At 40.8% G+C, this 11465-nt stretch overlaps 1 protein-coding gene across 1 annotated transcript in view; it reads left to right on the top strand.

Moving 5' to 3' along the window:
* The first annotated feature begins 4627 nt into the window (after nt 1-4627).
* LOC103204667 (cytidine monophosphate-N-acetylneuraminic acid hydroxylase-like) overlaps nt 4628-11465 on the top strand; it is a 184675-nt gene continuing 177837 nt past the window's right edge. Inside the window, 2 exon segments of the mRNA XM_007949874.2 lie at nt 4628-4723; nt 5636-5834. Coding sequence (XP_007948065.2) covers nt 4628-4723; nt 5636-5834 — 295 coding nt within the window.

Here is an 11465-nt window from a genome sequence, read left to right as displayed (position 1 = left end):
TTTTTTTTTTTTTTTAATGATTTTGAGTTTTGTTCCACATTGTTTTCCCACTCTATTCAGGATCTCCTGTACCGATCCCCTTCCAAGTGGTGGACAGTGGTAGCAGTTGCCCCTATTTTTTCTTTGATGATCTTTAGATTTCACAATTAGGTCTTTGATCTATCTTAAGCTACTTTTTGTGTCTGGTGAGAGCTGTGAATCTTATTTCATTTTTCTGCATAAGGATATCCTGTTTGGTCAGCACCATTAGTTAAAGAGACTATCTCTTTCCTATTTAATGAAAGTTACCCTGTAATTTCTTATCTTCCCCACTTTATAACAGTCCATTCTATCTTGATATTATCTTTACTTCTTCACTTGGAAGTTCTGTAAATTAACCATTTATTCTTTCTTTTTGTTTGTAGTTGTTATGGTTTACACATTGATGTCTCTGGTTCCCTAGTTTCGGTCTTGTACATTTATGTTATTTTTGATACTTCTATATCTGGGTTGATTTCCAGGAGATGTGGTCATGTGTCTTAATCTCAGGTTATTATTTGCTGTTGGTTCTCTGTCCAAAGGAATCCCTTTAGCATTTCTTATAAGGTTGGTCTGGATTTTACAAATTCTCTTAATTTCTGTTTATCTGGGAATGTTTTAATTTCACCATAGCATTTGAGGGACAATTTTACTGGATATATAATTCTTGACTGGCAGTTTTTTTCCTTCAGAGTTTTATATATATGTCATCCCATTGCCTTCTTGCCTGCATGGTTTCTACTGAGAAATCAGAGTTTAGTCTTATTGGTTGCCCTTTGTGGGTAACTTTTTGTTTTTTTTAAGCTGCTTTCAAGATTCTTTCTTTGTCTTTGGTTTTGGAAGGTTTGATTATGCTTTCTTTTGGGGTCTTTCCTATTTGGGGTTCATTGATTTTCTTGAATGCATAACTTCTTGTCTTTCATGATATTAAGGAAATTTTCTTCCAACAAATCAGTAATTTTCTATGTGCTGTTTCTTGTCTCTTCCTGGTCTGCAATTCTAGTCACTTGTAAATTATTCCTCTTGATTTTGTCCAACATAATTCTTAGGCTTTCTTCATTTTGTTTTTCATTTCTTTTCCTGATTGTTCCTCTAACAGATCAGTATTAAGAGATCTGTCTTTAATTGCACTAATTCTGTCTTCTATTGATTCAATTCTACTTCTTTGCTCTTACAATTCCTTATCTATTTCTGAAATTCTATTTGCTGTTTTTGTAAGGTTTCTAATTTTCCATTTATTTTGTCAATTTATTTTTGTATTGCTTTCCTGAATTCTTCCAGAATTTTGTCTGTTTACCTTGATTCTTTTCTTAATCTGTTGAAGGTTGCTAAACATAATTGTTTTAATTTCCTTACTAGGTAGTTCCAATATCATTTCTTCCTCAGGAAGATTTTCTGTATTTTGGTCACTTGTTTGAGGCACCTTGTTGTATTTCTTTGTTTGAACTGAAGTTGGTTGTTTTCCGCAAGATGTTGTGTTATTGTAGTTATTTGATGATTCTATGTTGGTGCATTTTCCCTATGTTTTTCACTTTATTTTGTGTTACTTTATCTGGGTATTCAGGCTAAGTGTGCTCCTCTGCTTACTAGTTTTACAATACTTAGGTACTTACCACCTGTCTTGTGGTGGATGGGGTAGCAGATGGGAGCGTGTGTGCAGGTCTTTGTTTACTGTTCATGTATAACAGTTGAAAGTGGGCTGGGCTGGAGTCCATCATATGTTTTTGATCAAGTGGTACAGGAGTGGGTGGTGGCATTCGCCCAGTGGGTGGGGCGGCAGGAGGGGCAAGTGTTGCTGGGTAATGTAGTTGTGATTGCTGCCTCTCATGGTATTTTGGTTACTTTGTGCTGCTCTAATAGAAGATACCACTAATGGGTAGTTTTAACAAATAGGAGTTTATTCTCTTACAGTTTTGGAGGCTAGAAGTCTGAGTTCCAAGTGCCAGGCTCTAGCAGCAAGGTGAAAGCCTGTTGACCTTGGGCTTTAGTTCTGCCTCTTGCTCCTGGCCCACTGAAGCTGGAGGCTTTTAACTCAGGCAGCTGCTGGCTGCTGAGGCTGACAAGTAAAAATGCACAGTCCCAATATTACCAAAAAACATGGCAGGCCATGGATTCAAGTCCATTAAGAATTCTAAGACCAGCAGACAACCTGGCAGTCTGCTGAACAATGACTCAGCTACATGAAGGATTCAAGTATGCCAAAAGTTGCAGACCTATCTCAATGCTTCTCCTTATATACTGGAAGTAGACCACATTCTTAAGGCAGCTACTTAGCTGTTCCAGTAGATTCTGTCATGGAGTTGATTACCAATCTCACCATGGGGAATAACTACATACAGCTGGCCAGCCACTCAAAACCAGGTCCAGCCAAGTTGACACATAATCTTAACTATCACACATGGGGTGGAACAAAAAGAAAGAAAGAAGGGTACAAGAGCAAAAGAAGGAACAAGAACAAAGAGAAATAAAAGAAAGAGTGAAAACAAGGGAAGGAAAAAAAAAAAAGAGAGAGAAAAAGGAAGAAGCAGAGAAGGCATGGGCATTATGCACGCTGCTGACCTGTGGAGTCAGCAGGGACTGTAGTGCAAGATCTGTGGTGAGGTGCACTACTGACTGCACAGGAATTGGGGGCACAGCACTCAATCCCTAGGCATGAGCATGGTAGAGCATGGAGGTGGTTGATTTGTGACGTGTGACCCATGTACATGCTTGCCTGCAAATGTAGGGTCATGGGCACTTGGGCTTGATTCACAGGAGTGCACACCTCCAAATGCAATTGTTGCAGTTATATAGTGCTTGTTCTACGAGAGTGTGCTTCACTGACCTCAGAGGCATTGGGCATGCTTTGCTTGTTCCATAAGAGCAAACTTTAGGCCAGCATGGGAACAGAGTGGGAAGAGGTTGTGGAGAGAAAGGGTGAGAAGGTGGTCTGGGTGGGCCAACAGGTGGGGCAGGGGCAGCAGAGAAGGAGGGCATCACCAGCTGCTGAGTGGATGGGGGCTGGGTTGGCTGGTCACCAGGATGGTGTGGCATAGGACCTTTTTGGTCACTAGTCACCAGTGTGGGCGTCAGTACAGTCCTGGATGAGTGGAGCTGGTTATCTAGTTCCTGCCCTGATCAGAATGGTGTTTGCTATAGTTCTGAATAGCTGCACTGTGCCAGGCCAGTTGGCAATTTATATCTACTTGTTTGCAGTTTTCATTCAGTTTCTTCTTCTAATCAGTATTTGATCTATTTCTTTGTCCTTTCTTTTGAGGTTCAGGGGTTCAGGATTATCATTTGTATTGGTATCACTGGGTTTCTTGGGTCTTTTTTTGTAGAGACTCTGAGTAATATATCTGCCAGTCTGCCATCTTGGATCTATCTCTTGTTTTCATTGTTGTTGTTGTTGTTGTTGTTATTTGCCATCGAGTCGGCCCCGACTCATAGTGACCCCTCCTTGGGTTTCCGAGGCAGTATCACTACGGAAGTAGGAATGCCCAACCTTCCTTCCGGGAGTGGCTGGTGGGTTTGAACCGCCAGCCTTCTGGTTAGCAGTCACGTGCCTTAGCCACTATGCTACCAGAGCTCCATTGTTTTCATTGGTAGGAGGCAAAGCAGAAGAGATGGTTTCACTCTGTTCTCTGTATATCTGGGAGAGACAAACCTGGGTCACTTGGACATCTGTTTCCATCCCCTTTGGTAGTTTAAATGAGCCCTGGTGGTGCAGTGGTTAGAGCTCTTTGCTGCTAACAGAGAAGTCGGAGGTTCGAATTCACCAGCTGTTGTGCAGAAGAAAGATGTGGCAGCCTGCTTCCATAAAGATTTGCAGCTTTGGAAATCTTCTAGAGTTGCTATGAGTTGTAATCAACTTGATGGCAGTGGGTTTGGGGTTGAAAGTTTAAGAGACAATAGACTGAACTAGATTGAGCTGGTCTGCAGAGGGGCAGCAAAGCAAAGCCTTTGGTAATGTCAGCATTCTGGGCATACGGAGGCTCTTCAAGGCTTTTCCTACCAGTTGCCCTCTAGCTGACTCCAACTCATGGTCACCTCATGTGTGTCAGAGTAGATCTGTGCTCCATAAGGTTTCAATGCTGATTTTTTTGGAAGTAGATTGCCAGGGCTTTCTTCTGAGCTTCCTATAGTAGTCTCAAACTTTTAACTTTTTGTTTAGAAGCCAAGGGCATCAGAGTAGAGCTATGTTCCATAGGGTTTCCAATGTTGATTTCTTTTGGAAGTAGATCACCAGGCCTTTCTTCCAAGGTGTCTCTGGATGGCCTGTGATCCAAAGGGCTTTCAGTGGCTGATTTTTTGGAAAGTGGATGGCCAAGCTTTTCTTCTGAAGTCCCTCTGGGTTGACTCAAATCTTCAACTTTTCAGTTAGCAACTGGGTGTGTTAACCATTTGCACCACCCAGGGACTCCCAACACTCTTACAGTTGTTGCTGTTTGCCATCAAGCCTATTTTGACTCATAGTGTCTCTCTACGAGAGAGTAGAACTTCCCTATAGGTTTCCTGGGCCATAATCTTTGCAGGAACAGATTACTGGGTCTTTCTCCTGTGGATCCTCTGGTGGATTCAAACTGCTGACCTTTTGTTTAGCAGCCACTTGCTTAACTGTTCTGCCATGATGGCTCCTGATGCTTTTCCTAGAGCCATTGATAATGAGATCTTGGCCTTCAACATAGATCTAGGTCCTAGTATTGTTCCTGGGCCCAGAGATGCAGTGATATGTTTCTTATTATTCAGAGAACTGTCTTAGTTTCCTAGTGCTGCTGTTACAGAAATACTATAAGTAGGTGCCTTTAAAGAATGGAAATTTATTTTCTCATAGTTTGTTGTTGTTGTTGTTATGTGCTCATAGTTTAGGAGGCTAGATATCTGACTTCAGGGTACTGGCTCTAGGAAAAGGCTCTCTTCGCCCTGGAGGAAGATTCTTATCTCAGCTTGTCCATCACTGGTGTTCACTGGTTCCTTGGTGATCCTCACATGTGCATTTGTCTTTCCAATTTGTGCTTGCTTGTCTCCATGCCTGACTGCTCCTTTTATATCTCAAGCATGGTCAGGTTTAAGATGCACCTTGCAGTGACATGGTCTCATTAACAAAGAAAACCCTTTTCCCCAACAGGATTACATCCATATGTATAGGGGTTAGGATTCTAACAGATATTCTTTGGGGTGGGGGGTAGGGGTGGGGAAGGACACACACAATTCAGTCCTGATCCTGGAATATTTCTATAATATTTTCTGGTTTTCAATATAAAAATCCTTCTTCTCTTTGTTCACATAAGAAAATTCTACATGGTTTGAAAACTAGAAATCAAACAGGGTTCATAAGAAAAGAAGATTTAATATTCATGCGACTATCTTTATGGTATAAAATAAGGAAGGAAAGAGGAAGGCCCTTAGCCTGACAAACACTTCTCTTACTCAGATGCTAGATCCCTGGTCTGTGCATCAGAGCAGGGGGTCAGTGATATCTTTGTCTTGAACTCTTAATAGATGGAGAAGAGGAAGATAATTAGCTTCAAACTGCTACTTCAACTCTGCAATGTAAACAAAATTCTTTCTCCCCACCCCATCATCCCTCACTGCATATACAATAGGGAGGTCTGTATTCTCATTTTTCTTCCCCCAGTACACACTGACCTGGATTCAGTTCCAGATTGGTTACAATCATCCAGGGCGTGGGTGTATGGCCACTACAGGTTGGCGTGGCAACTTTCAACAGGAGCCAAATGGAATAGAGGAAGAGAATGCGATGGGGCGTCCATTCTCATCCAAGCATGTTTCAGGAGAGTTTGCTAGTGTTCCATTAAGAAGGGGAACTGAAGAAGGTAATGTGCTTTATTGATGTTCACTTGCTTGGAAATAATAGCATGAATTTATTTGGCCTTAAATATTCATTTCTTCTATGTTAATTTTTTAAAACTGTGGTTCAAAATTTATGATTAGTGATTGCATTGATATTAATATAGCCAATCTTGCTCTTTTTGATTAACCTGTTCATTGTATAACCAATTCCATCCTTTTACTTTCAACCTGACTGTCTTGGATTAGAAGTGAATTTCTTATAGATAGCATATTGTTGAGATCTCTCTCTCTATTTGTATATTTCCTCTGCCAATTTCTTTTAGTTGTTGTATTTAAACTATTTGCTTTTAAGGTAAATATTGATATGTTAGGCTTAAATCTGCCATTTTATTTTTTGTTTGGTTTGTTTCCTTGGTTTCTCATTCCTCTGTTTCTCTTTTTTGCCTTCTTGTGGGCTACCTGAACATGTTGCAGGGTTACATCTTGACTTATTTGTTTGTTGTGAAGGACCAAGAAAGAATGAGGCTATTCTATTTTAGCTATAACTGAAAGTCCTTGGGTAATTTTTTAAAAGATGAGAAGCAGCTTATTTTTGCTATTCTATGATAGCAAGTAGGTGGATTTTCCCAGAACTCAGAAAAGATAGGTGGGATGATGTTATATAATGTCATAGAAGAGAATATTATTTCAAAGTTTTACTCAAAGTTTTCCAGTCACTACTGCTATAATCAACATGGAACCTTTGTGGTTCAGTGGTAAAGAACTTGGCTATTAACAGAAAGATTTGTGATTTGAACCTGCCTGCTGGTCGTTGGTTGAAAAGACCCAATAATCTGCTTCTGTAAAGATTATGGCCATGGAAACCCTATAGGGCAATCCTACTCTGTCCTATAGGGTCACTAGTGGTCAGAATTGATGGCAACGAGTTTCATTATTATCAACTCCTGAGCTCTGGTAGCATAGTGCCTAAGGCACTTGACTGCTAACCAGAGGCTGAGAGTTCAAACCCACCAGCCACTCCTCGGAAGAAAGGTTGGACAATCTACTTCCATAGTAATACCGCCTCAGAATCCCAAGGAGGGGTCACTATGAGTTGGGTCCGATTTGACAGCACATAACAATAAAAGCAACAAGCCTGGGTGGTGAAAGTCACTGGGTGATGTAGTTTGTGCTGGACTACTAACCTAAAAGTTGGTGATTCAAAGCCACTTAGTGATGCCACAGAAGAAACATTTGCCAATCTGCTTCAATAAAAATTGCCATAAAAAACCCCCTATGGAGCTCTGGTAGCATAGTGCCTAAGGCAATTGACTGCTAACCAGAAGGCTGGCGGTTCAAACCCACCAGCCACTCCTCAGAAGGAAGGTTGGGCATTCCTACTTCTATAGTGATACTGCCTCAGAAACCCAAGGAGGGGTCGCTATGAGTCGGGGCCGACTCGATGGCAAATAACAACAACAACATGGAGCAGTTATACTCTATAACACATAGGTTGCAAAGAGTTAGAATTGACTCAAGAGCAGTGAGTTTGTGGTCCCCCCCACCCCTGTAAGCCTTTCAGCAGCATAGGTAAGGAGCTGTTAATGGAATTAACAGCAGCTAAACATTTCCCTTTATGTGGAATATGCTATTTGGTGAATTAGCACCAGAGATTGGAGGAGAGTAAGGAGCTCCAGAAAATTTTTTCAGGCCATGATTGGGAAAAGAGTCATTGGAGTTTATTGTATCAGAAAGGATTCAAATTCATTGTCAGAGAGACTTGGCTTCTATTATCAGATTTGTTGCTTGCCAGACAATTTTAATACCTTGATACCCTAATAACATTTTCTGAAGCTCTCCTTTATTTCCATTACTAAATCCACCTTCCCCTAGTACACACTGCCCTGGATCTAATTCCAGATTGGTTACAGTCATCCAGGGAATAGGTGTATGGCTACTAGAGGTTGGCATGGCAACTTTTAACAGGAGACAGGTGGAATACAGGAAGAGAATATGATGGGGTGTCCATTCTCATCCAAGCTCCAATTGGCTCCAATTGCTCAATTTGTTATTACTTCTGGTAGCTAATACTACAGAATATGTTATGGATTGAATTGTGGTCCCCAGAAATATATGTTGTAAATCCTAAACCCTATACCTGTGATTAAGAAATCCTGGTGGACAGTGGTTAAGTGCTTGGCTTCTATTTGAAATGTTGACAATTCAAACTCACAAGCCGTTCATTGAAGAAAGACGTGGCAGTCTACCCCCTTAAAGATTTACAGTTTTGGAAACTCTGTGGGTCAGCTACGCTCTGTCCTACAGGGTCAGTATGAGTCTGAATTGACTCAGTGGGAAACAGGTTATAACTGTGGTTATAATCCCATTTGGGAATGAGTTTCCTTTGTTGTGTTAATGAGGCACTATTAGTGTAAGGGTGTGTTTTGAGTCAGTCTCTTTTTAGATATAAAAGGAGCAGATTAAGGTAGCTGAACTGGGAGCAAGATAGATGCCAAGTTTCAGGACAATCTCTGAGATACAGAAGCTGAGAGAGAAGACTTCTTAGACCCAACTCCTTGAATTTGGACTTCTAGCCTCCTAAACTACGAAAAAATAAATTGATATTTGTTAAAGCCACCCACTCATGATATTTCTGTTACAGCAGTGCTAGATAACTAACCTGTGATATGCAGATGACATGGCCTTGCTTGCTGAAAGTGAAGATGACTTGAAGCACTTACTGATGAAGATTAAAGACTACAGTCTGCAATATGGGTTACACCTCAGCATGCAGAAAACAAAAATCTTCACAACTGAACCAATAAGCAGCATCATGATAGAGAAAAGGTTGAAGTTGTCAAAGATTTCATATTACTTGGTTCCACAATCAACACCAATGAAAGCAGTAGTCAAGAAATCAGACAGCGTATTGGACTGGACAAATCTGGGGCAAAAGACTTCTTTCTTTCTTTTTTTTATTTTAAGAGTTTGTTTTACATTCAGTGTTACGTGTACATTTAGTTTCACTCCCCATTTACCGTGCTCAATCCTAACTCCATCTCCTCCCCTCTCTGCCCAGTAACCCTCCTCCTGTGCCCCTCTTATTTATGCAATCCTGTTTGTCCTGCATTACCTCCATGTGAATGTTGGCCCTCTGGTGCCCTGTGGTCTATTGCTCCAAGGGATTTATTTCCATAAAGTATGTGGGTGTGTCACCCTGGGTTGAGTGGTCTGCATGTACATCTTGTTAACTATTGGACTGAGAGCCAGCCCCTGGGAATGAGTTTTATTCCAGGTGCGGAATGTATTCCAGGGCCATAGTATTGGGGGTCTCACCAGACTCCATTCGACCAGTAATTCTGGTCATTATTGAGTTTTTGGATTGTGTGTCACGTTTTTACTCCCACTCTATCCAGAATCTCCAGATTTGATCCTTTCCTGAGTGGTTGGCATTGGTAGCTAGACACCATCTAGTAGTTCTTCTGGTCTTGAGGGTCATCATGTCCTAGGGCTGATTGCTTCTAAATGCCCCCCCCTTTTTTTTTTCACTCTTCACTTCCAATGCTAGAAGACCATAAGGTGCATCTTAGATGGCCGGTTTAAAGCTTTTAAGACCCCAGTTGCTACTCACCAATGTAGGATGAGGAACAAGGCTTTTATGTATTTTGTTGTGCCAATTGAGTCTGGAGTCCCCCAGTACTATGGTTCTGAGACGGTAAATTCGTTAGATCTCTCTCCCATATTGTCTGGGTGTCTGTGAGGGATTGCTCTGTGTCTGTCTTCTATTGTTTCTGTAAGGATTGCCTGCATTTTGTATCGCTGGTATTTGTGCAGGATTAGCCTTAGCTAAATCTATCCTTGGTGTAGAGTTCACTTACCCCCATCTGATCCTCTCAGGTGTTTATGTGTTTATCTGTACCCTGGTGTTTGGTGTTAATGGTAATGCAGTATTGTGGGCACACTGGTTGGTATCAGCATCTGCCATCTATCTCCTATGTGCACAATTCGGTGTCCTCCCTTTTCCTAATGTTATCGTGGTGGTCTCAGACTCTTTCCATACATCCCTTCCCTTACCCAGGTCAGTCTGTGGTCCCCAACTAGCTTGAAATTAATCCTTCCCCTTCCCTCCCAGTCCGGTAACCTACAAAGTGAGTTCCCTTTCCCAAGAAAACCCTTCTTTGTCTTTTTACAGTAATGGGCTCATACCGTACTTGTCCTTCTGTGATTGACTTATTTCACTCAGCATAATGTCCTCTAGGCTCATCTACATTGTGAGATGATTCGTATATCCCTCATAGTTCTTTAATGTAGCATAATATTCCATTGTGTGCATGTACCATAATTTGGTTATCCATTCATTCGCTGATGGGCATTTAAGTTGTTTCTATCTCTTTGCTCTAGTGAATTGTGCTGTGATGAACATAGGTGTACATATATCTCTTTGTAAGCTGTTTCTCACCTCTTTAGGATATATTCCTAGTAATGGAATTGCTGGGTCAAATGGTATTTCTATTTTCAGTTTTTTAAGGAAACGCCATACCATATGTCACAATCGTTGTACCATTTTACACTCCCATGAGCAGTGCACAAGAGTTCCAATCTCTCCGCAACCTCGCCAGCATTTGTTATTTTCTGACCTGTTGAACTTTGCTATTATTGCTGGGGTGAGATGATATCTCATCATTGTTTTGATTTGCATCTCTCTAATGACTAATGATTGTCAGCAATTTCTCATGTGTTTGTTGGTCACCAGGATATCATCTTTGGTGAAGTGTCTGTTCAAGTCATTTGCCCATTTGTGAATTGGGTTATTTGTCTTTTTGGTGTTGAGGTGTTGAAGTTTTCTATAGATTTTGGAGATAAGTCCTTTATCAGATATGTCATAGACAAATATTTTCTCCCAATCTGTAGGTTCTCATTTTACCCTTTTGATGAAGTATTTTGATGTGCATAAGAATTCAATTTTTAAAAGGTCTCAGTCATCTAGCTTCTCTTCTACCTTCTGTGCATTTTGGGTTATGCTTGATAGTCTATTTATGCCATAAATTAGGGCCCCAAAATTTGCCCCTATTTTATCTTTGATGAATTTTATAGTTTTGGGTTCTACATTTAAGTCTTTGATCCAGCTTGAGTTTGTTTTTGTTCATGGGATAAGGTATGGGTCTTGTTTCATTTTTATGCAAGTGGATATCCAATTGTGCCAGCACTATTTGTTAAAGAGGCTGTCTCTTGCCCATTTAATGAGTTTTGGACCTTTGTCAAAGATCAGCTGTCCATAGATGGATGGTTCTATATCTGGACTTTCTATTCTGTTCCTTGGTCTATCTGTCTATCATTGTACCAGTACCATGCTGTTTTGACTACTTTGGCTATATAGTAGTTTTTGTTTTGTTTTGTTTTTTCTTTCTTATTTATTTATTTATTTTTATTATTGTGATTTGGGTGAAGATTTACAGAGCAAATTCACTTTCCATATAGCAGTTTACATATGCTTTCTCTCATGACATTGACCACAGTTTACCACAATGCAACAGCTCCCCTCCCACTTCCTCCCCATAGTTACCTCTTCCCAGTGTCTATCCCTCCATGGACTTCTGCCCCCTAAGCTGTCTCCCTATGCATAAGCAGCCGTTCTTTCTCAATGATTGTTCTCTCCAAGGAGTGTATCTACCTCA

This window comes from Orycteropus afer, unplaced genomic scaffold (genome assembly GCF_000298275.1).
Source record: "Orycteropus afer afer isolate SDZICR_OR568_19922 unplaced genomic scaffold, OryAfe1.0 scaffold00255, whole genome shotgun sequence".
NCBI classification, from domain to species: Eukaryota; Metazoa; Chordata; class Mammalia; order Tubulidentata; family Orycteropodidae; genus Orycteropus; species Orycteropus afer.
The sequence above is the reverse complement of the archived record's forward strand: the minus strand, read 5'-3'. Positions and strand labels throughout refer to the sequence as shown.